This window comes from Tachysurus vachellii, chromosome 20, assembly GCF_030014155.1.
Source record: "Tachysurus vachellii isolate PV-2020 chromosome 20, HZAU_Pvac_v1, whole genome shotgun sequence".
NCBI lineage: Eukaryota > Metazoa > Chordata > Actinopteri > Siluriformes > Bagridae > Tachysurus > Tachysurus vachellii.
In genome coordinates, this window is record NC_083479.1 from 14,543,413 (window position 1) to 14,568,455 (window position 25,043).

At 37.3% G+C, this 25,043-nt stretch overlaps 2 protein-coding genes across 9 annotated transcripts in view; both read left to right on the forward strand.

Annotated features, from left to right (window-relative positions):
- The window catches only part of ppip5k2 (diphosphoinositol pentakisphosphate kinase 2), a 32,709-nt gene extending 15,400 nt beyond the window's left edge, over window positions 1–17,309 (forward strand). For 2 of the 8 annotated variants that reach the window (XM_060895183.1, XM_060895184.1), the window contains exons 17-31: window positions 680–862; window positions 1,217–1,358; window positions 1,449–1,672; window positions 2,248–2,375; window positions 2,720–2,834; window positions 3,055–3,162; window positions 3,260–3,376; window positions 3,731–3,901; window positions 5,105–5,278; window positions 7,502–7,574; window positions 8,905–9,024; window positions 10,671–10,733; window positions 15,250–15,393; window positions 15,521–15,632; window positions 16,270–17,309. In XM_060895183.1, coding sequence (XP_060751166.1) covers window positions 680–862; window positions 1,217–1,358; window positions 1,449–1,672; window positions 2,248–2,375; window positions 2,720–2,834; window positions 3,055–3,162; window positions 3,260–3,376; window positions 3,731–3,901; window positions 5,105–5,278; window positions 7,502–7,574; window positions 8,905–9,024; window positions 10,671–10,733; window positions 15,250–15,393; window positions 15,521–15,632; window positions 16,270–16,807 — 2,412 coding nt within the window. In that variant the 3' untranslated portion in view covers window positions 16,808–17,309. The remainder of the gene's footprint in view (window positions 1–679; window positions 863–1,216; window positions 1,359–1,448; window positions 1,673–2,247; window positions 2,376–2,719; window positions 2,835–3,054; window positions 3,163–3,259; window positions 3,377–3,730; window positions 3,902–5,104; window positions 5,279–7,501; window positions 7,575–8,904; window positions 9,025–10,670; window positions 10,734–15,249; window positions 15,394–15,520; window positions 15,633–16,269) is intronic. The other 6 variants (XM_060895185.1, XM_060895186.1, XM_060895187.1 and 3 more) reach the window with 6 other exon arrangements.
- A 2,789-nt stretch (window positions 17,310–20,098) lies between these two features.
- macir (macrophage immunometabolism regulator) lies at window positions 20,099–23,996 on the forward strand. The gene is made up of 2 exons (XM_060896155.1): window positions 20,099–20,225; window positions 21,548–23,996. Exon 2 carries the CDS (start codon window positions 21,555–21,557, stop codon window positions 22,185–22,187), a length of 633 nt encoding a protein of 210 aa, XP_060752138.1. The 5' UTR covers window positions 20,099–20,225; window positions 21,548–21,554; the 3' UTR covers window positions 22,188–23,996.
- Window positions 23,997–25,043: the final 1,047 nt, after the last annotated feature.

Below are 25,043 nucleotides of genomic sequence, written 5' to 3' on the forward strand. Positions count from 1 at the left end.
TGTCTCTTCCCTTTCTTTACATGCCCTGGAGTTCTAGCCATGGTGTTCAAAAAGTTGGACATTTCAGAAAAAGCACTGTTACATACATGAACAAAATTTGCTCGGTGAAATAATTATGCTTGTTAGCAAGTAAATGTAATGGAGATTTATTACTTTTTTAAATGCATAATATTTAAATTGCCAAATATTCCACTTTGTAGTATAACTGAAAATACCAGCTTGCCTATTTTGGTACATTCACCACTACATGATTTTATGTTACAGCGATAACATTTATTACTGATGATAAGCTAGGATGTTAAGTCAAATGAAAATCTTAAAATTGCATCATAAATGGAATAGAATAGAATTGAATACATTTTTACTTCTAGAGGAATCTGGACATTTGTTAAGCATGGAACATTTGCGGGTGATCAAATGGAGATTAAGTAGAAAAATGATGCACTTTTGTCACATATAATTGCAATAAATAGTTCAAAATAAAACAAAAGTAGGATTTTCATTCGACTTCCCCTTAGATGGCAAGCGAGGCGATTTATTTAGCCAATAAACTGTTAAGCACATAGTTATGGTTAATGAGTGTTGCATGATCTGCTTATTTCTAAAATATTATTTATTTTCATATGTTATTGCAGGCATGATTGTATGTCCCTCACATCCTCAAATTTTGTACCTGCAGGGTCTCTTGGCACTGGAGGGTGAGCTGACACCTATCCTAGTGCAGATGGTGAAAAGTGCCAACATGAACGGTCTTCTGGACAGTGACAGTGACTCTTTGAGCAGCTGTCAACAGAGAGTTAAAGCTCGACTCCATGAGATCCTGCAGAAGGACCGAGACTTTACCCCCGAAGACTATGAAAAGGTTTGTTATTTTTAAATAACACAGAGTTTTTAATAGAGAAGGAAGAAACTAGCATTTTTCACAAAGCAAGACTTCTGAAGCTCAAAATGGTCTTTTAAGAAATCAATGCAGTGATTAAGTTTAAGTTTTAGTTAGGTTAAGCTTGTTTTAAATCTAAAAAGCTTTCAGTGCTTTCCACTGTCATGGTAGCACAGGCTTGAGAAAGTACATTTTCTGTATTTTCAAGCATTCTTGTACTTTCAGAACTGACACTTTTGAAACCTTTTACAATATTTCTTTCTATCCTTGTTTCAAGCCCCAGATTGCCCTGTTTTTGTTTTCGTTTTTGATGTTTTTTTTTTTTTTTGTCGCTAGCTGGCTCCAACGACGAGTACATCACTAGTGAAGTCCATGCAGATGATCAAGAACCCAGTAAAGACGTGTGATAAAGTTTATTCCCTCATCCAAAACCTAACACTGCAGATCAGACAGAGGATGGAAGACCCCAAGTCAGCAGGTACACAGCCAGAACAAGAAGAAAAAGAAAGATTTCAGTTCTCATCCAGCTAGTGTTAGAGTTCTGTCTGTCTCACTCTTTCTCACCCAGACATCCAGCTGTACCACAGCGAGACTCTGGAGCTGATGCTGCGTCGCTGGTCTAAACTGGAGAAGGACTTCAAGATGAAAAATGGGCGCTACAACATCAGTAAAATCCCGGACATCTACGACTGCATCAAATACGATGTGCAGCACAACAGCTCACTTAAGCTGGACAACACCATGGAGATCTACAGGCTCTCTAAAGCTCTGGCGGATATCGTCATTCCACAGGTGAGGTGAACTCATCTTTGCTGCTCTTCAATGCCTAGGTATCACTTTGCACTGTAAACATGTATAGAGGAGTTACACACTAGCATGGGGCAGTAAAATGCTTTTATATTTTGACCAATCTAGGATTTTAGTTTGCTTCCCTTCCACAGGAAAACGCAGAAACGACGCTGCTTGCACACTAGGTGTTTGATCCATGGCCTTTATGTAATTTCTGCCATTACTTTTATACTATATAGAGCATTCCAACATGAAAGTAAAATACTTTATTTATAAAAGAGCATCACAATAAATTCTGCCATTTTGGAACTATAGACGTTGCGTGACAAAAGTTTCATTCCCCCATTCATATTGTACCGTAAGCGGTTTTAATTACTTTTGAAAAGGTTGCATTTGATGGTTGAAAATGTCGTGTCTGTCTGGATGGAAAGGCAATGTGAATAAGAACAGACACATTTTTACATTGAGTTGTTTTACATTTAGTTTGGGTGGTCTTTATTTAATACTACAGTAGTACTTTATTTAGCACTACAGTAGTACTGCAAATTCTTATATTTTTTTTAAACTCTCCCTGCCAGGAATATGGTATTTCTCATCCTGAGAAACTGGACATTGCTAAAGGCTATTGCACACCGCTGATTCGCAAAATCCGCTCCGACCTCCAGAGAACGCAGGATGATGACACGGTCAATAAACTTCACCCGGTGTAAGCTACAACCAGTTTAGTCTTCTTTTTGTACTCCATTTAAGTATTTTAGGTATTATAAGGTATTATAAAAACTGGCTCTGCTTCAAACATGTAAGAACTTTCGTAAGAGCTTCTGAGCATCAGGAATCAAACTGTAAACAATATCGAATATATTAGTCTCTTGACCTTAGGGCAAAAAAAAAAGTTGCCCAGATATAGCATAGCATTACAAATGTAGAAGAAAAAAATGTTTTAATTAAATGTATTGATTTTTTTTAATTGATTGATTCATTTTATATATTGAATATACTTTAATTTGTTTTCTGTCCGAGTGTCTCTGAGTCACTGTGGTCTGTTTGCAGTTATTCCAGAGGAGTCATGTCTCCAGAGCGTCATGTCCGCACCAGGCTCTACTTCACCAGTGAGAGTCACGTGCACTCTCTACTCTCCATCCTACGCTACGGAGCTCTTTGTGACGTAAGCAGGCTATACTATAATCTTCAAAAATCAATCTTCTCTGCACTGGTCTAATTGTTAGAAAACCTCATCACTACAAGCTACACGCTACCCTTTTGACGTAAAAGCCAACAATGTTTCACACTTGAATTTGCAACCGCAGCAACAGATGCATCATTTTATTAGTCATGCTCTGGTTTTGATTTTCACATCGCTTGCTTGTGTTCAATGGTTTTTGAAGGAGACCAAAGATGAGCAGTGGAAGAGGGCCATGGACTATCTGAAAGTGGTCAGTGAGCTGAACTACATGACCCAGATTGTGATAATGTTGTATGAGGATCCCAATAAGGTAAACGCTGCAGTCTATCTCCTCTCGTAAAGCCAGTATGGAGCTCCTGCTGTAGATGATGATGCATTTTGTATAATGTCTGCTGTGTCATTTCTAGGATCCAACATCAGAGGAGCGTTTTCATGTGGAGCTGCATTTCAGTCCAGGAGCAAAAGGCTGTGAGGAGGATAAAAACCTGCCGTCAGGATTTGGCTACAGACCAGCATCTAGAGAGGTCAGACCAAGATGACTGGATATTTGATGTTTTCTGTCTAGCTGACTCTGCAAACAATGCAGTGACTGACTGAGCTATTAAAACATTTCAGCTCAGGCTTTCATTTGATGTAAAGAAGCTGAAAAGGACATTTTAGAGCAGACATATTCGGTTAAATTGCTTCATTGAACCGAAACAACAAAATAATGCAGTATCCTTAAAAAAACACTTAAAACAATTCAAGTTTATATAAAAAGTTCAAACAAATGTATGTTTTTAATATCTACATATATTTTTATTTCATTTATTCAATCTTGGAGAAAAATGACAGTGGGTAAATATTCCAGCCGTAACAATGTGACTCTTTGGTCTCAGAACGAAGGCTCCAAAAAGAAGTTGCAGAACGACAGCGACGAGGAGTCGAGTAATTTAAAGCGGGACGAGCCAGATCGAGCCCTCGTCATGTTCCGACCCATGGTGTCCGACCCCATCTACATTCACAGGAAGTCCCCTCTTCCGCGTTCCAAAAAGATCGGCTCTGTAGAAGTAAGTGCCGTTTGTCTCACCTGAATTCTGAGTTTGTCTTTCTGTACTTTTTTCCCCCTCTGTGAAGTGTCATATTAAAATGTTGTGTTTTACTGGGGATATGGTTTGTCTGATCAAGTTTTGAGCAGAGACGAATTCTTTAAAGTAGATTTTAGCATGTATTTTTCTTTAGCCTTGTTTGGAAAGTTTTAATTTCTTACAAATAAAAAAAAAGATTTGATTTTCTTCTATAATGAGATTTACTATGTAAATATACATTTGTGAATAACATCTCTATTTTAAAATCGGTGTTTTATCTGCTGTGTTTGTATATATTTGTATATTGAGTTGTATATATTTATTATTCTTTCTGCACTGTGTACAAATCATGTTAAAATGGTCCTTTTACTTCCAGTTTCATGAAAGGACTTTCTAACTGTTTAGATTAGATTTTTTTTTCTTCTCTTTTTAGAATTTTAAGTTAAGTTGATCAAAAAAAAAAAAACTAAAAAAACATTGAAACTAATAACCATCTCATGCCATAATAATACACTAAAATTCACAAGATCCAAAATATGACTGTTGAATGACTTAGCATGTTTAAGTTTTTTATTATTAGAATTTGGCAAATCATCGCAAATCATGTTTAATGATTGCATATTGATGAACTGTGGTATTATTTAAAGGAAGTGGTCAGTGTGTTACACTACCATTTAACTTTTATTTCTTAAAAGCCACAGAGGTTGTACTTCTAGATTATCTGTATGTACTTCAACTCTTCTATTTAAATTTCTGGGAATTATTTTCATTTTTGTGATTAATGTTGGTTCCTGTGTTTGACTTATGATAAAGCTCTATTCTAATATTATTATAGAAATTTCTATGATTGTTAATTATGACTAAGGTCCAAACCACTTATGATCATTGACTGGCTGTTATTGAGTGCTGTTTAATAACTGTCAGTTTTTTCTGCCCAATTACATTTTTATTTCTTCCTATATTTATTTATTTTTTGTTGTCTTTTTAGTCCCCATTGCAGACAGACTTTTTCAAGACCTCTACTGGCAAAGTATGAGTGCAAAGCGTTTTCTGTTTTGTTTGTTTGCTTTTTGTTTTTCCTCACAGATCAAAAGGGCGTATGTTGTGAATGTTGATGGGACTCGTAGCTAGACTGTTGTTAACGTTGCATGACTGTGCTGTTTCTGCCCCCTCTCTCACTTCCAGGAAGAAAGCCCCCTGAGTGTGTCTAGCCCTGAGTCTATTGGTACCTGGATACATTACACCTGTGGTGTTGGTACTGGGCGTCGAAGACGCAGATCAGGGGACCAAATAACTTCCTCCCCTGTCTCCCCCAAATCACTGGCTTTCACATCCAGTATTTTTGGCTCATGGCAACAGGTTTTTACAAATTTAATTCATTCTTCACAATCGCTAACTCCTTGTTCATGCGCACCAGAGAAACCTGACGGCAGTCAGCAAGGACATCTAATCAGCAGATCAATTAAAAGAGAGTACATATTTTTTTAAATCATTGTTTCTTTTTGGTTTTGCCGTTTTTCATTCCACTTAAAGAGGAATTCAAGAGAAAGGAGGCATCTGAATAACCAACCTCTAAGACATCCAGTTTCGTGAACGCTCGTAGTGTCCACTAACAGCGGAGGAATTCGGGTCAGAGTTGCATGTTTATAATTTTGTAACGTGTTTTTCCCTCACTGTCATCATGTGTGGTGAAACCCTGAGACTGACTGGTTTAGTATTTTGAACCGGTTGCCTGCAGGTTACGATCACAGACCATCCACCTTTTTGTACGGTTGACCCTGAAGCCTGTGGTTCCTCATTCTTGTGCACTCATGTCTAAAACAGGTCTTGCGTTGTCATGGCCGCATGAAATTTTTTTTTAAGGCGTGACTCTTATTTTGTGAAATGTTTACCTTTGCTTTGCTTTAACGTTTTCCCATTAGCATCCTTTCTTACCAGTGCTTTTAAAGCTGAACATAGAGTGCCACCTTATCTGCAGCATTCTGCTTTATGCTGGAGCTTCAGTCCTTCAGCCTTGCTCTTCTCTTTCCTATTAGAACCCTTACGTTAACAAGCTGTCTGCTGAGGCACTGTGAAAGAAAAGGCATATTTAGTTTTCTGATTATCCATCACAGAGTCATATTTATCTTGGTAGCTCTTTTCATTCATCTGCTGACTCTCATTAGTTGTCCTTTGCAACCTGCTCCATTTCAGTTTCCAAGAATTTTCTTCCCTTCCTTTTGGTTGCTGTACAATTTGTGGTTTTTAATATTTTGGTTGGATGTTTTGCCCCTCCATTCTCCCAGCTCTTGCCTTTTCCAAAGATGAAGTCTGTCACCTTTTGGCACGTTTATTGCTTTTTGGTTACTCTTCTCCACCAGGAGATATGTAGCAAGATCCTACTAATGTTTCTATCATTATTGTCCAAAAAACAAGAACATGACTAAAGAAGTAGGGAGTGTGGAGCTCATGTCACATCATCAGTCACATTGTACTTTAGGTTTTACATCCCCATCTTTTGAGAGACCGTGTATGACAATGTGACAACTCTATATTCTTTATATCTCAGTCCTGGGCTTTATTAATAGTAGTGTGTAGTTTGGGATTTGTTTAAATGTGTTTAAGTGTTCTGATCATCTGAAATGTGTGTTGTTTGGCTATAAATCAGTTTGGCATTATTGGTTTGTGTAAAATCTTTGCATAACTTTATCAAAAAATGTTACACATTGAAATAGTTATGTCTTTTTAACGTGTGACAATTTCTCTGAAAGCTGTAAGTACAACATATAGAAATACTAGAATCTATAGGCCATTATAGCTGTATAATCATAATAATAATATTATAAATATAAAAAAAAGAAATCTAAGAACAGTGAATCAATCAGAAACTATTATATTCTGAATTTTAAGACTTGTTTGGAAGTTTATCATTACAGTTATGCATATTTAAGATTTTTTTGCTGCTCAGTGGTTTCTCTGAGCTTCAGGTAAGTCATGGCAGGTGTAAGTGCAGATTGATTAGCCCTCCATTGTGTCTTCTTTCCACCATCCCGCCTCCAGCTCTCATTTTTCCAGTCCCTTGGATCCTGTACTCGCATCTCTCCTGTATTTCCTGTCCGATCAGAGAGGATCCAGCCATTTCAAACCTTGGTTTTGCACGAAACAGTACAACAGAAACATAAAAGCTCCTCCTTCTTCCTTTTTTTCCCCCCAACCACAGGTGCAAGTGCCTATTTGGTTCGAGTTGTGCCGTGTTGATTTGTGGAATCTCTGCAAACTGTTGCCATGTCTATCACCATTTCCCTTTGCATCTCCTATCTCACTTTGTCTTGTGCTTCATCCTGTATCTAAATGTCTTGAATGTCTTGCACGGAATGGACTCTCTGGCCATGGGATTTTGCACGATCCATTTACTTCTCATGTTGTCTTTCTGTTGTCCATGTTGCCTGTACTAACACTTGTAATGTGGCTTATTAACTCCTGTCTACCTGGAAAAGCCCTATTTCTTACATACAAAAGGTTTCAGGATGTCTAGAGTCTGTTATCTCCTTTCAAATTGTGAGGCTAATTGAACGGCTCACGTTTGTTTTTGGGGCCTTTCAGGTTCTTTCGGAGAACAACAGTCACGCAAGGCCAGGCAGACTTCACACAGATCAGAAGCTCACCACTGGAATAGGTAAGCTGTCTATTTTCACCTAAAAAATTTCAAAAATTAGACATAGACCTTGAAGTAAACGGTTACTTAAGCATCTTAAGTATTATGATACCTTAAATATGCTTTGCCGTTAAAGTAATACGTTGTTATTTATTTCTTCTGGCTTAATGTTGTGTATTGTCTGATCGTCATATTGTTGTTCATGTCATGTTTCCTGAAGAAATAATAAGTGAAGCCATAAAGTAATATTGTGCCTTTCCATTTCAACCCTTCGCTCTGTGTCATGGCTTTGTGCCTCTTCTAGCACTTTTAGAGTGCCTCCTTTGTACAGGCTGTTCTCTGCTGATCCTCTGGCACCCAGTGATTAATTACTAAAGGTGTTATGTTGTATTTAACTTTAATACTCCCAATTGGCATAATCGGAATCTGAACATCCTTCTAGATCAAGATTTTTGCCACATATCCATCTAATACAGTGCTGACTCACTTTCTCTCATATATGCTGGTAATGTCCTTTGTTTATGTTTACTGCCTATGAGGTAGTAGTGACATTGATTATTTGGTGGAGAGCAAGCCATCTCTGCAGTTTTGCCTTCTGTTGAAATGGCTTTGTTTCAGACTCGGCGAACACAACTTTACCTGGTTATGTTACCTGTCCAGGTTACCTGTGGTATATAAATATGTAGAGGGATATTGCAGGAAAAAAAACATTTTATTTATTAATTTTTATGTTCAGAAAATGAAAAGAGAAAATGAGCCCAGCATATTAAATTTATTTGTAATTAATTAATTAATTATTATTAGTAGTAGTAGAAGTATTGTTGTTGTTACTATTATTATTATTATTGTCATTACATTATTAATATCATCATCATAATAATGATAATAATAATAATAGGGTGTACTAGAATTTTGAATTTTGGTTGCTAAAAAAATTCAGTTTCAAATGAAAGTTTAAATGAAATCTTTTGGGTTTTTTTTGGCGTGAATGTTGGTTTTGACAGGAATTTTCATTGTAGACCATCACCCTCTTATGTGCTTTCTAGCTGATGTCTTACTATATCTACATTATAAGAGAACCTATTTTATTTTATTGTAACCATGTAGTAGACGCAGTATAGTTTTGTAGCGATGATGAAAACAAAATGTAAACACAAGAGCTCAGCTTATCCTGTAAACCTGTTTGTTATGAGCAGGACAAACGACATTACTGTCATTATGGGATCTTTTTAACGAGGCTGCACAAGTCTTTCTGTGGCAAGAATCTCGTAGACGTGCATGCTGCATGCATTGCGAGGTGTGGCTCCTAGAACACACGACTGCTCTATGTATCTTCTCTAACTCCCATCAGGGTCTCATTGTGCTGGCCTGTTTAGCACCATGGTGCTGGGAGGCTCCTCCAGCGCCCCTAACCTACAAGATTATGCTCGCACACACCGTAAAAAGCTGACCTCTTCTGCCTTCTTAGATGGTATGTGCAAACATGCGCACACATCATTTTTTTTTTTTTTTGTTTGTTTGTTTGTTTTTGTTTTTAAAAAGGTGAACCCTCATCCCCTCTAGTAAGGAATCCTGGAAGCTCCCCTTTTCGTGTTGTGTTTAAGGCCTTACTGTTTTTTTTTTTTTTTGTTTTTTTTTTTTTGTTTTTTTTTTTTGTTGTTGAATTATTTTATTTTTTTAAATATTGGTTGTGTGAAGCAATTTCGTTGGAATTTTTTATTATTTGGTAATTAAATTTATTTTAAATACCCATTTTAAATTGTATACCTTTTTATATAAAGTAAAATATAATGTACAACAATTTAGGTACAAGATTTTAATAGGTCTGTTTTAAACTAGTAAGAGTCACTAAAAATATGCTATATTTATTTATTTTTTTAGAATATGCAATTAGCAAAAGTGATTTAAAACTGATACAGTTCCAATTGTACAGCTAAGCAGTTCAGGGTTATGTTCAGTTTCACAGCAAACTCATGATTTTTAACTTGCTTGGCAATTAAACAGAGTTGCCACTGCTAGGTAGTCAGGCTAATTATTTTTAGCATCTATTTTTTATATGTCTAAAAAGTAAAGCCAGAATGAAAGGCCTTTTGTCCTAATCTTGACCGTGACCCAAGAAACAGTGGTACATATTACTCATGACTGAGCTAAACATCAAGGTGATGCATTCAACCCTATTTATAGTATCATTTACATTAGCGGTACAGATATGTTTGCCATATGATTTAGGAGTAGTTGTCAGTCGATTAAAGTGTTTGTGTTGACATTTTTGGGAAAAAGAAGCTGGAACAAACTGTGTGTACATATTAGGAAGTTATGGCAGATTACAGCAAATTATTTTGCTGTATATCGTAGCATCCTGGACAGTTTTGGATTTCGTCTCATAAGTCCTGATCTTGTGGTTATAGTTTACTGCACAGTTACGTCTTCTTGTCATGGTATTATACACTCTAACAATGTATATTATCTCTTAATATACATATTCGGTATGTCTAAATTGTGGATCTTGTGATTAGGATGGCATTGCATTTGGATTAAAAGCACATATTTTGGTGAATCGTTCTGATTTTAAGCCTTGTGTGTTGTTTATTAGTGCCTTTGGCCAGTAGAAATGGTATTTGTGTAGACGTACCTTGAAATCCAGGTTGTTGTTTTTTTTTTGGTCCTTTTTTTTGGGGCTGTGATCATAATGAGCCACATTGCTGTATAGACAAACAAATAACAAGCTGTAAACAAAAAGTGCTTACATTTAAGTAAACAGGTAAGATGGACACATGAATAAGTTTGCAGTCAGATAAGTTTTGGGTGGAATGAGTATTCATGTCACCGTCCATGGGGATACCTGCTTCTTCTGTTTTCAGTGTATCCTAATAGCATCCTGCTGCTGTTTACAAAATCAGATAACCAAAGTGATTTGGAACATCTTTAAAAAAAAATTCACAGCAGTCTGCCTGACAGAATCCCAACACATCTAACTCACTAAATTGAGCACTCCACTTATTTCTTTTTCTTCCTCTCCTGCATGCTCACTAACTGTTGATTTTATTTCTGCCCTTTTCTTGGCCCTTTTTCTGTTAGTTGTTGTACATTTCAGGTACCTGTGTTTCTCTTTCTCAGAGGCCACGCGTGGTTCTGCTGTTAAAAGATTTTCTATCTCATTTGCGCGACACCCAACCAATGGTATGTTTGCTTTTGTTAATTCCCAGTACATCCTTCTTCCCATCATCCCCATTATTTTGTTCTGGATATAGGCTCCTTTCAGTTCCTCAACTAACTCCAGAGCAGTGCAAATGGATTGCAGCCATGAGTGTTGAAGTGGCTAAAATGCTTGTGCAGCACTTCAGAGACCATGTGCTTTTCCAGACCCTTTCACTCAGTTCTGCTAAGTGTAAGACGGCCTGGGAAAACCTGAGTTCTGGAAAACAGCTAAAAAAAAAATCTGGTTTGCAATCTAATTGCAGTAATTAATATACTTTGAAATCCCTACATTTAGAAATCATAAACATATTTTTTTCTATCCTTGCCTTGGTTTCTACCTGCAAACATCAGGTCAAGTAATGAGCTAGGTAAAATCATCCAAAATCTCATGTAGCAAACTGGACATAAGCCTTATTTTTTTATAACCAAGTACCAACTCTCAGAATATCTCCAATCACATCAACAAAACAAAGGGAAGTTTTGTTTGCTTACGCACTCTTTACAGATGAGAGAGGAGGATAGCAGGTTTTAAATTACCTAATTTAAAGCATTTAACCGACTGAAGGAATTGGCTGTGATTTAGAGTACCAATGGCAGTATGAACTCAAATCAGTGTCGAGACAACGACAAAGCATGTGTTTAAATGTTGCAAGCAACTTTTTACCTCAGGTGATGAAGCAGATCCTTAATGAGATAATGCTTATCGTCACCATTAGTAGATTGGGTTTAGATGTGGATGTAAGCAGTGTGACTTTCTGTGGATAACCACGCATGAAAGTGCTAGTATTTGTGGTTCTTATGCATATAACGAGTGAAACGTTTTCCCAGGCCACCACACATATATCATCAGAAAGCCTGAAATGGCTAAAACATATTGTTAAACATTCAGCACGGAACTACATCATTTAAATCAGTAATATAAAGTCCAATCTTATGTCACTTGATTAGAACTCGTTTTGTCTGTCAAAATATCCTAGATACACACACACACACACACACACACACACACAGACACACACACACACACATATATATATATGAGGAGGTTGTTGATGGGTGAAGCTATTGAAAGCCTGTGATTTTGTTTTTCTCTCTCATGAGTGTTTTGCATACCCTGAAAGAAATTGTTAAACGTTGCCATTTATTTGGAAAACATGACTGATAATGCAAAATAATTTTTTCTTATTTAAGGATAGTGGTCAGGTAAAGTCATTACTTGTCACGTAGTTGTTTGACTCCTTTTTTAATACTTAATGATAACTGAAATCACAAACAACCCTGATCAAAAGTTTACATATCATTGAATGTTTAGCCACATTATTAAACACACAGGTTGACAGACAGAGGTTTAAATGGAAGTTTCCACAGCTGTGACGAATTGAAATTGTAAATAGTGTTTGTGCATAAATAGTCAGTGAGTTTCTCAGCTCAGTGAGAAAAAAAATAGAGGTTCTGATGACACTAAGCCACAGTCAGGGAGAGCAAGAAAGATTTTAGAAACTTCTACCAGAAGAATTGTTCAGGAAGCGAAGAAAAGCCGCAAACAACTTTGAGAGAAATAACGGCTGCTTTGGAAAAAAGTGGTGTTGTTTCAAGGAGCACAATAAGGAGGTACTTGTACACAAATGACCTGCATGGTCGAGTTGCCGGGAGAAAGCCGTTACTGCACCCATGCCACAAAAAGGCCCACCTTCATTACACCAGACAGCACTGAGACAAGCCTCATGGCTTCTGGAGCAGAGTCATGTGGAGTGATGAGACAAAAATCTAACTTTATAGTCACAACCATAAACACCATCCCCACTGTAAAGCGTGGTGGTGGATCTCTGATGTTTTGGGGCTGTGTGAGCTCCAGTGCCACAGTAAGTTGTTAAAAACTGATGGCAAGAAGAATGCAGCATGTTATCAGAAAATACTGGAAGACAATTTGAATTCTACAGCATGAAAGCTGCACATAGGACGCCTTTAGAGCCAAAGCACAAGGCAAGGTTGACCCTCCAATGGCTGCAGCAGAAAAAGGTGAAGGTTCTGAAGGTTCATAGGTATGACTGTGATAGCACAGTCTCCTGACCTCAATATCATTGAGCAACTTTGGGGAGATCTTAATTGTGCAGTTTGTGTAAGACAACCAAAAGCTGTACAGAAACTGGAGGCATTTTGCCAAAAAGAATGGACAGCTATAACACAGAGGATTAAGGACCTCATGCCCAGTTATTACAAAAGACTGCATGCCATCATTGATGCTAAAGGGTTTAAATACACGATATTAAGAATTATAAAGGTATGCAAACTTTTGAACAGGGATTATTTCCTTATTTTCTTTTTTGTTATGTTTGTTTGATGATTCTGCCATTCTGTTATGCCGTCAAACTGTGTTCAGTCTATGTTTCTGTATATACACGCAGAGACACACACCGTTCACTATAATATGCAGTTATCCAATCAGCCAGCTATCAGCCAATTGGCTGTTTATATAACTGCATGGTTGTACAGGTATTCCTAATAAAGTGGATGGGGGAGTATAATGGTTGTATTAAGGCCTTTTGTTTATAATTTATACATTCTATTAAATGATAATAAATGTATAACATTTCCATACAAAATTAGCACTTAGTGTAGAATATGCAATAGTGATGAGGGCATCATTTTGCAAATGTAGGACTTTTATGACTTTTGGGTGTTTATTAAAATTCTAAAAATTGGATCATTTTGGAAATATCACTTTTATTCTTTTTTTTGTTGTTGTTTTGTTTGTTTTTAATCTGCTTTTCTAAATGGGTCAGTGTTTCCCAGTATGTTCTGTGGTAAGTGTTAATTATGTTTAATTTACCCATTTGTATCTTGTTTGTTGTTTTGGTTCAGTTTCTTGACGTCTTGTAGAAGTTAGTTCCCTTATTTCTAAGTTTTAGTCAAACATTTGACATTTATCAAATTCCCAACCCATATGTTTTTTTTTTTTTAGCAGTAGTTTAACATTTGTGTGCTTTAGCAACACATTTATTCTGTTTTATTTCGCCATTAAAGTTTTTGATGTACATTCCATCTTATGTTCACCTCAGGTGAGTGATTAATCATTGAATTGTACACACAGTTACAAGAAAAACACACAAGTCTACAGTGGTATCAGCAGAAGATTCCATTTATTAGCAACCAATCAGGTTTGATTTGATATCCATTTCAGTCAGATGCCTTCAGATATGTCTTCAGTATGTTTATTAGATTTCTAACATTTGCTGTATGTGAAAGACCATCAATAGGTTCCAGTGAATGCAGTGCTCCTGGTTGTATTACATACATAGTGTATGTAAATTAGATCAGTCAGGTATAACAGGTCTGTGTTGCATGATTTTTTTTTTTGTTTGTTTTGTTTTATTGTGGTCCCCATACCTGGTAGCAGAAAGTTTCAGCAATCTCAATCACTGTCTCAGACAATCTTAACCAATCCTATCAATCCCTTCTGCATTCACAGACACATTTTACCAGCCTTGCCCGTCTCCACAGACACACCTGATCAATCCTGCAGATAGTTTTGACTGATCTCACCTGCTCTTGCAGGACATTCTTGTTCTATCTTGTCCGCTCTCAGAGACATCCTTGTGCAATCCTCCCTGCCCTCTCAGACACTCCAAAACAGTCCCACTCACCACCACAGACACATTTGTCCAGTCCGCCTATACTCAGTCACTTCTAACCTATCCCATCAGTCCACAGAAATTGTAACCATTCCTGCCCACTCTCGCATTTACCCCATGGCTACTGTCACTAGCTCCTGCAGTTATTTTTGTTTGTACATTGCCATGTCTTTTCCTGATGAACATGTCTATAAATAATAGCTTGACCTGAACTATCAGTGTTCTTATATAGTCATATTTTAATTTTAAGTGATGTTTAGCCATTCATACTCTAGTTCCTGCAGATGGACTGATTTCTGTGCCGACACAATGAGCATAATGATGTCAGTTAAAGATATTGTGATGACTTATTGTTGTAGAGCTAGAAAAAGAAGCTATCATTGTGATCCACACTGAAGAAATGGCAATATGAATCTGTACTTGTTTTGTAACTTCTAGCTTGGTGCTTTTTTAATGAGAGGTATCTGAACTTGGGAATCTGTACTGAATATTGGCTTTTGGCACAATGAGTGACATGTACGCGTAGAATTTGCTTTGATTATTAAAACTAAACCTGTATAGTCTTTGAGATTTAAAAAAGTGCATGTAAGGTAAGTAGACCACCATTCTCACTTTGTAGCATCATCCTGGCTGATGATGTTGTGGTAGGTAGAGCTTGTAGTGAGTTGTACTCTGTGTGAGCCATCTGCTTCCATTCTGCCCGCCTCAAACTCACGTTTGATGGTGCTGTTGCTCTGTCATTCTCTCAGGTACTGGAACTCCACATCTGTGTGTGTGTGCCTGGGTGTGCCGAATGCTCATAATCACTCCAGCTTAACTCCTGGTGTTATAAATGCTTAATAAATGTCTGTTGTATTTCATTTAAGGCTTTGAGTTATACTCCATGGTTCCTTCCATCTGCCCACTGGAGACCCTCCACAATTCACTGTCCCTTAAACAAGTCGATGACTTCCTTGCCTCGATTGCCACCTCCCATGATTCCTTGATGGAATTGTCTGTGTGCTCACCAGGTAAAAGAATACAAGATACAACCATACACACAGATTTTTATATATATTTTTATTTTGTTACTGATTTGACTTTTTTTTTTTTTTTTTTTTTTTTTACATTTTTAAATCTCTGTTTGTTGTTTGTCAGCTGTTCAAGGAAAGAAAGTTCCTTTAAATACCTACACTCCTGCGAAGGTTTTACCATGTCCTTTCACTCAGGCCCCCGGAAAGAAGACACCAGAGCGCACTAAATCAGGCATGTGTAATTAATTATAATAATTAATAGGAACAATGGGCCACAAAACTGCTTTGGTTACAACTAAGCACGAAACTGTTTCTGATGTCAATTCTTATTTGAATTTCTGTACATAATTTGCAACCATTATTTCTGTCATATATTGCAAGGAGTAAGGATATTTAGTCAAAAGACCTATTGCTAGGCAAGCCAAAATAACTCACACCAGGCCAAATATATGGAAAGAAGCTACTTTACCTAAAATATGGATTTACAAAAAACAAACTGTAGACACTCAGGCACACAAAAGCCGAAGGGAACAGGCTAATTTCTGAGTCTATGAACAAGCAAAGGGTCACACTCTAGATTTCAATTAAAATCACAAAATAAGTGAGCACTAGACCATAAACGTTTTGCCTTATGGTGCCTTAACTGCTACCTTCAGTACGCTGGACATAATGAGGAAGCATCTGGACAGGACACATAACACAAAAGCACTGAAAAGGGGTGGGAAATAATATATTTGATTTAAAAAAAATTTGCTCTTAAATCTTTACACTGTATGTTGAAACATGTGCACTTGTGTATGCTTATTAATGGTATAATTGAAGGGTGCCATTAATTCTAGAGTTGACCTTGTGTATTTTATTCTGCCCAGCCAGCGGAAGCTCTCCTTCCAGAGTGGCTCAGTGGAGCAGAGCTGATGCTGTTCAGCATGTTGCCACAGTAGACAGAGCATTACAGCAGCGCTCACCTTTGCACTGTTCAGAGAGCAACACACAATGTAAGCCCAACACTGCAGAACACACTGCTATTAGCATCCTGGTATCCTCTCCACCGACATCCTGTAAAGCCCAACTCTACTCAAACTGCCAGGAAAGCCATGAGGACAGTGCGTCCAGTCACACTCAAGCCTGGACAGGATGTTGTCGAGTCTCATCACAGCTCACATGTCCTCACACGGGCGTCACTAAAGCACATCAAGTATCATCCAGTGACGGTCACATCCATATCACACCAAAACAAACCAGCATGGAGGAAACTCCGAGCGAAGCCATAGCTGCACACAAGTTCACTAAGCAGACTGCTCATGAGGAGCAACATGAAGGCAAAGCGCAGCCATGTTCTCCACCACCGATAACGCAAACCTTATCAGTGGCCGTGCCACAAGACCACAAAGCCATGCTTTCTCAAATCTGACCAAACCTTCCGTTTCACTTGTATTCAGACAACCATTCGAACATTCCATGTTACATTCAACCATTGCTTAATGATTCCTGAGAAAAAGTACACAGTAGTTCAGCGGTAGTACAATTTGTGCTATTTAGTAAGATTTCGACTGTACCCTTATGAAGAATTTATTTCTCATAACATGTATATTTGAATGTAAACCAGATGTATATACTCATTAGATCTGTTTGATTGTAGATTCAACCTGACCATTAAGTAAACAGCACTTTTTTGGATATTATTATCGAGATCCAAAGTAAAATGTAATGTAACTGAAAGTTATATTTTTCACATATCTTTGGTTACCAAAAATGTACATTTTATTTTTTTTCTTCTCATTTAGCTGCCTTATAGTTATTGCTATAAAAGATATTTTTCACCAGTGTATTCCACCCTTACCAAAAATGATTGTATAGATACATATATGTATGTATATTAGGAATAAACCTCAATGGAGCCATGTTATATGCTATATGTATGTTTTGATCTCTATGTAAATGTATGTGAAATTAAAATTTGGTAACATAGTTTTAATGATGATATAGAAATATAATGATCTTATCAGTATTTTATGTGCTGTTCTAGCTTGAAGTTAGCTAGTTTTCAAAACATTTAAATCTAATTAAACTGAAAGAGGTGAGTTTTTATATGATGTGAAAACGAACATGGGAGTTTTCCCCAGACACTCGGTTCTCCAGGAAGAAGAATTTTGATGCAACAAATATGTGGCTTGGGAAATGCTTACCTAAGTGGCGCTTAGTGTCATGTTTAACAGCTCGGCCAGAAAATCTTTCCATGTATTTGCTGATAACTCTGGTTAAGGTCTCTGAGGCAGAGAAATGTGTAACTTGTGATTTTAATTAGGGTTCCTATGAGATGTCAGAATGTAGCTTTGGGTCATGTGAGTTAAATCATTCCACACTGAGAAAGGAATCATTGGAGCTGTGTTTAAAAGTAAAAATCTGACCTGTTAATCTTTAGAATTAATATATGATCTTCAACTGAGTCAGTTATTTATTTTTAAGTGAAATTCTGAGAAGAAAGTTTGTCAAGTTTCATTCAGCATCGGTTTACCAGTTTATTGGCTGCTGATGTGACACTAGTGAGATTTTATCGCTACCTAAAGAGAGTAATACAGCAGCACTTTAATCCTTTAGTCTATTCAGTTCTTTAAACACACCAATACACTCACACCCACAAATAAATTCTGTGTTTAACTTTCATGCTAATACTTTAGTCAGTGTAATTTTGTTTGTCAAAGCTTGCTAACTATCTGAACCCAAACTTATTCTTTATTGGATTTCATTCATATGGTGTTAAACATATTGTAAATGGTGATTGAGGAGACGAAGTTCTTAATTGTTTTGTTTTTAGGAGCTAACAGCAGAATCTGACCATTAAACATTGTTTGTAGATTGTCGATTTTTTTTTTTCCCTGTTCCCTGACTATAATGTCAGAGAGGCAATTTCTCCAAGGAAATAGTGCCAGAATTGCAAAGTAAATCAAAAATTTTAATATAAAACCTGTTTCAGGATGGAGTTTGTCTTTAAGGAGTCTTCTTGAGTCAGTTTTAATATATTATGTTCTATGCACATATTAAATTGTAATGTGTGACATTTATGCACTAATTTCACCCTATTAACATAAACGCTTGGACCATTTACTGCACATGGCTTATTTTTTCTTCTCTCTGCGACTGCAGCTGTGCGACACCGCAACGTAATCACTTTCCATTCGCTAATAACACGTTTGCTTCTAATGATTACAGCTCTTATGTCAGTGTTCACTTCCTGCTTTTGTGTAGCTTTGGTTACTTAGCTGCAGTAGATGTCACTATGTCTATGTTCAGCACTTTGAATTCTTGTTTACATTTAATCTCTATTTCTGGTTACAGAGCTTCATATGCAAGTGTGTGTGTTGGGTGGCATTTCACTGCTGCAAAACAGCATTAAATTAATTATATTATGTAAAAATATATTCCATATTATGACTTTTACCTTCTGGTATGTTTAAAGTGTTTTCTTTTGACCACTTTACCCACATCCATGATCTCATCTGACAACTGCTGTATAATTCTCACTTCTTAGTGAATAACAGGACACAGGGGTGAATAGTATTTTACACCATACTATGGTGTGACACCTGGCCTTGTTGTTTCCTGCTGCTGTAATGTGTATGTCTGCTAGGACAAAAAAAAAACATTGATGTAGCTGCTACGGAAGGTATAAGTGAGTTTATTTTACATTTTTATTTGGTTTTGAATGATTTTATTGGCAATTGGTTATTTAAACAATGTGATCATCCTCAGACTAATCTTTGAGACAACTAGTGGGGTTGGGCACAAAAAGGAGTAAAGTATTTGTGCTTTTGGATGTAACTCAGGTTTAAACTTTTAAACCATATATTTGCACAGTGTTATTTTATCGGGGGAAAAGAATATTTTGTTTTTTCATGTTCTAGAAAAAAGACTGAAAAGACAATATGGTGCTATTTATCTTTCACTTTAGTATTTGGTACAATGTAAAAAAATAAATTCATAAAAAGGTTTTATCCTAAAATCACTTACACTAGATTGTACTATTAACATATTTCAACTGAATTAGGAGAAGTTACTTTTGCAAAGAGTATGATACAGAGTATAAATGTAATAAATTCTATATCAGATAAAAAAATGTAATCATTTATGTGATCAATACATTTTTTTAAGAATCCAAAGTTGCATATGTTCAGAGTCTCCCTCAATTGCAGCTATATGAGAACTAACTTCTATCTGGGATATTCTACAAAATAACATCTATATATTTCTATATATATCTATCTATATTTTGTAAAAAAAATATATATATATATATATATATATATATATATATATATATATATATATATATATATATATATAAAACAAATAAATAAATAATAAATAAAATAAAGGATGAATTGTCAGTGTCGCACGTTAACAGAGTAAATGTAATTGCTGGCAGATTGCGTTGGTGTTAGGGGAACACACACTCCAGACTATGAAGTAATACAAAAAAAACAATAATACACCATAGTGGGGTATCTTGTGCCTTGTGCTGCATCACACCCCTAATGTGCATTATTTTGGTACAACAGCTCAGTCTATTGCATGTTATAGAATTGCTTTATGTAAATAATAACAAGATGCTAAATGTAGGTGATGAATTTAAACCCTGTACTGTTTTTTTTTTTCACTTTATAGCTTGTCAAAGGTGATTTCTAACTTGTTATGCTGACATCACTTCCTTGTGTGAAGAGAAACATCAGCAGAGAGAATTGGGAGGATTTTGACTCTTTTGGCCTTCCATAAACCCGATACTACACTGACAAGCCGAGGCGTGTGCAGACGGAGCTGGCTTAGCCGAACAGGTCTGTTATGTGTTTTCTTTCATTCCCGCTCTGAAATACGATCTTGTGAATCCTGTACGAGTCTCTTTACATCTCAGGACGCGATTATAATCTTTATTAAGAGTCGTTACGGTGGTGTTAGGGATGTTTCTTAGCCATAGCTAACGGCTACAGAGGAGGCAGTTAGCTATCGGGCTAAACAACAAGAGATGCACCTGCTTTGGTTCAGGTTATTTTCCCTGGAGTAAAAACCCTGAAAGCAAAAAAAAAAACACTTACGATGTTTATTTTTTAAAAGTATAACCTTTATTTCTAAGCTGTTTTTATCAGCAGTTGTCAGAAGCTAGTTAGCTGCTTCATCACAACGGAGTTAGCATTTAGCTCAAGGCCTCAACCGACAACAGTTAGATTTAAATCCTCGTTTTTTTATCCAGAGCTTATTGTATATTGACTCGGTTAGACATGAGATTGACGATATTTGGTTACAGCAATGCTGGTTATAGCAATGCATTGACACAGCCTGGTGATGATGTGGAGGAGGAGGAGGATGAAGAAGATGAGGATGATGATGATGATGATGATGATGACAGTTGTTTTAGGCTTGGTGCAAAAACGCAAAGAGAATTTTCCCCTCACCACGGATTCATATTGATTTCAGTGTACACATTTCAGTCTGTACTCATGAGCCAGATTGAACACAGCCTCGTGTTTATAGTAAATGAATCCCAACCATTTTGTGTCCACAGTGGTGTAATGCTTTGAAGTCCTCCAGTGATGGTGACTGATTTTATTTATTTTAAAAAAAAAACAACAAAAAACAAAATCAGATGCCTCAGAAAAACATTCATCATGCCAGTGTTAGTGTTGACCATGTTGGCAGAACAGCACGCCTGACCATATGCCCATGTTGTTCAGGCAGACTGGCACTCTTCTGGGATTCAGCTCTGTGTTATGACTCAGGGACAGATCATGTGGTTGTGCTTACATGTTATTTAGTGTACTGACTTGTTTTTGTGAAGATACAGGAGTAATTATGGAGTATGAATGGTACTTTATATTGATATCAGGGATGACCCTGATAAACAACACAAATGGTGTTTAATATGCTAACGTAATGCTTGTGATGTCTCCTATGTGGTACCAAAGTTCTCACCCGTTGAGAGTCTTGGGCAGTTTATGAACATCACTAAAGATGCCAGATTCTGGACTCTTCAGGTCAGGGTTGGGATCCTGTGATTATTGAAATGGGAAAGAAGTGCCTTTGATGCATTCTGAATATGGATTTTTTTTTGTTGTTGAATGTTTGCATTCTCTGCTCTTTCAATGTCCTCTCACTCTTCTAGCCAGGCCATGTCTTTAAAGATGGAGCTGGATGTCAGTGGAGTGTCCCGGACCCCTGTGTCCGTTTTACCTGCTGCTGAGGTCAAAGCCACGCTAAAGCCTGAGGTAGAGAAACCACGCTGCTCCAGCACGCCCTGCTCACCCATCAAAAGTACTGTCTCAGGATACCAGATCCTCCACATGAACTCTAACTACCTGGTGGGCTTCACCACTGGTGAGGAGCTTCTCAAACTGGCCCACAAGTGGTCCGGGCCAGAGAAGAGTGGCACAGAGCCTTTGCCTGGTGCCATCCAGAAGCCCATGGATTTAGGGATGCACCGTGCTTCACGCGTTTACAAAACCAAAAGCCGTTACTACCAACCTTACGAAATCCCTTCCATTAACGGGCGACGCAGAAGACGAATGCCCAGCTCAGGCGATGCCTGCTTCCGATCTTCAGCAACAGGGGAGAGCAGTAAGGCCCTGCATGGCCCGTTGCCCCTCTGCTTGCTCAAGGCCAAGCGTGCGCACTCTAAATCTCTGGACTACCTCAACTTGGACAAGATGAGTCTCAGCGAGCCGGCCGACACCGACGTGCTGCAGTACCAGCTCCAGCACCTGACACTGCGCGCCGAGCGCATCTTCACCAGGAACAAAACATGAACGGATGAAAATGGGCCAGTCGCACCCACAGCCAGGCCTCACACACCCCAAGAACTGGCTGCTGTCTTTGGGCCTTGTGTTTCTCCAGTCAGATCATAGGCAGATCCTGTAGTAAAGGCACCTGTAGGCCACTAATCTCATTATTTTAAGAACTGTTTGTTAACCAGAAGGTTCAGTGAGGTTCAGCTAACAAACTTTAACCTGTGAACAAAGTGAAGTTGTTTTAATAATGTATGTGTGTGTGTGTGTGTGTGAGTAAGACAGAGAGAAGTGTGGGGATAAGTTTGTTCTGGATTAGCAATAAACTATATGCTTAACAGTTGCTACTACTGTGTGTGTGTGAGTGTGTGTGTGTGTGTGTGTGTGTGTGTACACCTGTGCTGAGGTGAAAATGCCTCTTTTGCAGAAAAAGTACCTATAACCTGCACTAGATCATACTGTTAGCCATCTGGATTTCATTTTTTACTGGTTTAGCATAGCTCACTGTGGTGTTCTCCTGACGTTAACCTATTAGCATTAGCATCTTCACACTCGTAGATGTGTCAGTAGGTGATCTTGGCACTCATTTGCCTGCCATTTAGGTGAAACTTGATGTTAAAAAATAAATAAATAAAACACAGACTGTTAAACAAGTTATTTAAGACGGTCAGATAAAGCTTGCATTCACTCACGCTGAGATTAGTGCCTCACATACACACTATTAATCCCCTTTAGTTTCTCCAGCTGTCATATTATCTCTATCTTCACACCGAGTAATCCTGCACGGTTATTTACTCCATACATGAAGATATTTGTGAACACTGGTAATATTTATGTTGATTGGTTCACATGGATTTATTTCATTATTATTTTTTCTTATGCTGGTGCACAGCATTGCTACTAAAACAAACCAAAGGATGAACTTTGGCTGTCCTGGGAAAAACTTGATTGAGAATGGAATTTTTTTTGTGTGTGTGTGCAACAACACCTGACAATCATATTTCTACCCAACAATCCAGACAGTTCAAACACCTTACTCTTAGTTTTGGTGCTCATCAGACACTGTATTTCACATGTCACGCTCGTCTCGTGTCTCATCCTCTTAAAATATTTCCTGACTTGATTACTGTTAGTCACATTATAAACACTACCACAGTTAGTTAATAGTGTGAATCTGATGCACTGGTTTGAGGCATATAATGTATTTTGTTTAGGACCATCTGGGTCTATGGTTTGATTAAACATTAATCTATACTGTATGTTTAAAAAAAAAAAAAAAAAAAGAATCCCCCAAAACTACACTGATAATATTTGAGTGGCTTACGCTACGACTGTTTTTATTTTATTTATTTATTATTTTTTGAATTGTCATACTAATTTGATTCACTTTTCCTTGAAGCGGTGTATGATGTAATAGTGTAAACCTACAATCATATTATTATCTGAATTTATTTTTCTGCTGCTCTTTTTTCCTGTAGGGGCAGGAGAGAGGGGTGTTTAGTGGACGATTTGTCCCATCGTGCCCCACCCTTTATTTCTTCCCATTTCTTCCAAATAACTTTGACTCCTACTGAGTGTTCTCTTTCTAGATTTTTTCCTTCACTTCCTCGATGAGTTCCATGCTTCGGACTGAAACCATGCACTTGTTCTCCTTTTCTCCTCAATTTTTGTCTACTTTTGTGTATTAATAATATGTTGTATAAATATTCTCAGCACCTTAGATTCACAAATATTGGTGATGTATTGGTCATGTTTTCTTCTGTCTTCTTCTGATGAACTGCATAACATCTTGTTTACATATTGCTTTATAATAAGACTGTAACGCTGTTATGAGTTTGTGCTTCTTCTTTTTTCTTTCTTCACCCTCCCCTCCTTTTTATTTTTTTATTTTTTTAAAGATTAAGGATTTGGCTCAAAGTGTGACATGAATGTAATGGATAACGTGTGCTGTTGTGTTATGTATCTCATGTATATGGAAGCTAGAAATGGTTTCTGTGACTCAGGACTGAGTCTTTATTTATCAGTACACTGGAAAAACAAACTACTCCTAATTGTTAGCTCATGTACAACTTTATATATAAAGAAACACTGAGAGAAAAGGAGTACTTTAATATGTGACTATTACTATTAACATATTAATAGTGTAGGCTTCATATTGTTTTTTGTTTTTTTCTTTTACTAAGGCGCTATTGCCTCAATGCAATGTTCCTGGACTCCGAAGGTACAGTCACCTTGTTTGTGATCGAACACATTTTTCCCGTTCTTACAACACCGTCCCTTCTTAGCCTGCTGGACTGTTTTGCTCTGTATGCGTGAATGCGATGTGTCAGGACACAGCGACGCTAATGAACTAAACTCAGCCTCACAGATTCACTGCTTCTCTGTGAGGCGTACAGACACAAAGAGCCATGCTAGGTCCCAGTGCCTTGAGCTCTAGTGAACATACGACATGCTTTTATTCGTGTCAGCCTTTTCTGCCGAGTAACACTTCTCTAGCTAGTATGTTTACATGGTTAGGGTCAACTATGTTAATCTGTAATCCTGTAGGCTGACTGTGTTTCTTTGTCCTGCTGAGTGTTTGTGTGACCTGCAATGCTTTCATCTGTATTAAGTTTAACCTTACACTTACCATGATTAAAACACTACGCTGCACTTTTTGTGTGTTTCTTTCCCTTTAAGGATGGATGGAGGACAGCACAGAAATAGACTAATTAAAGGAATAAAACTCTACACTACCTGCTGTTAGAAGAACTTTGCTACTAACACGGTGATGTTATGGGCCGTGACCCAAAACAAGCACTAATGTCAGAGATACAGTAACAAACTGCTAGTAATTACTTGTACTGTTTGATTTGATTTAGTTACTTGTTACAGTTA

Coding starts and splice junctions, on each gene's coding strand:
- macir (XM_060896155.1), top strand. CDS start 21,555: ATGTCTTTAAAGATGGAGCTGGATGTCAGTGGAGTGTCCCGGACCCCT.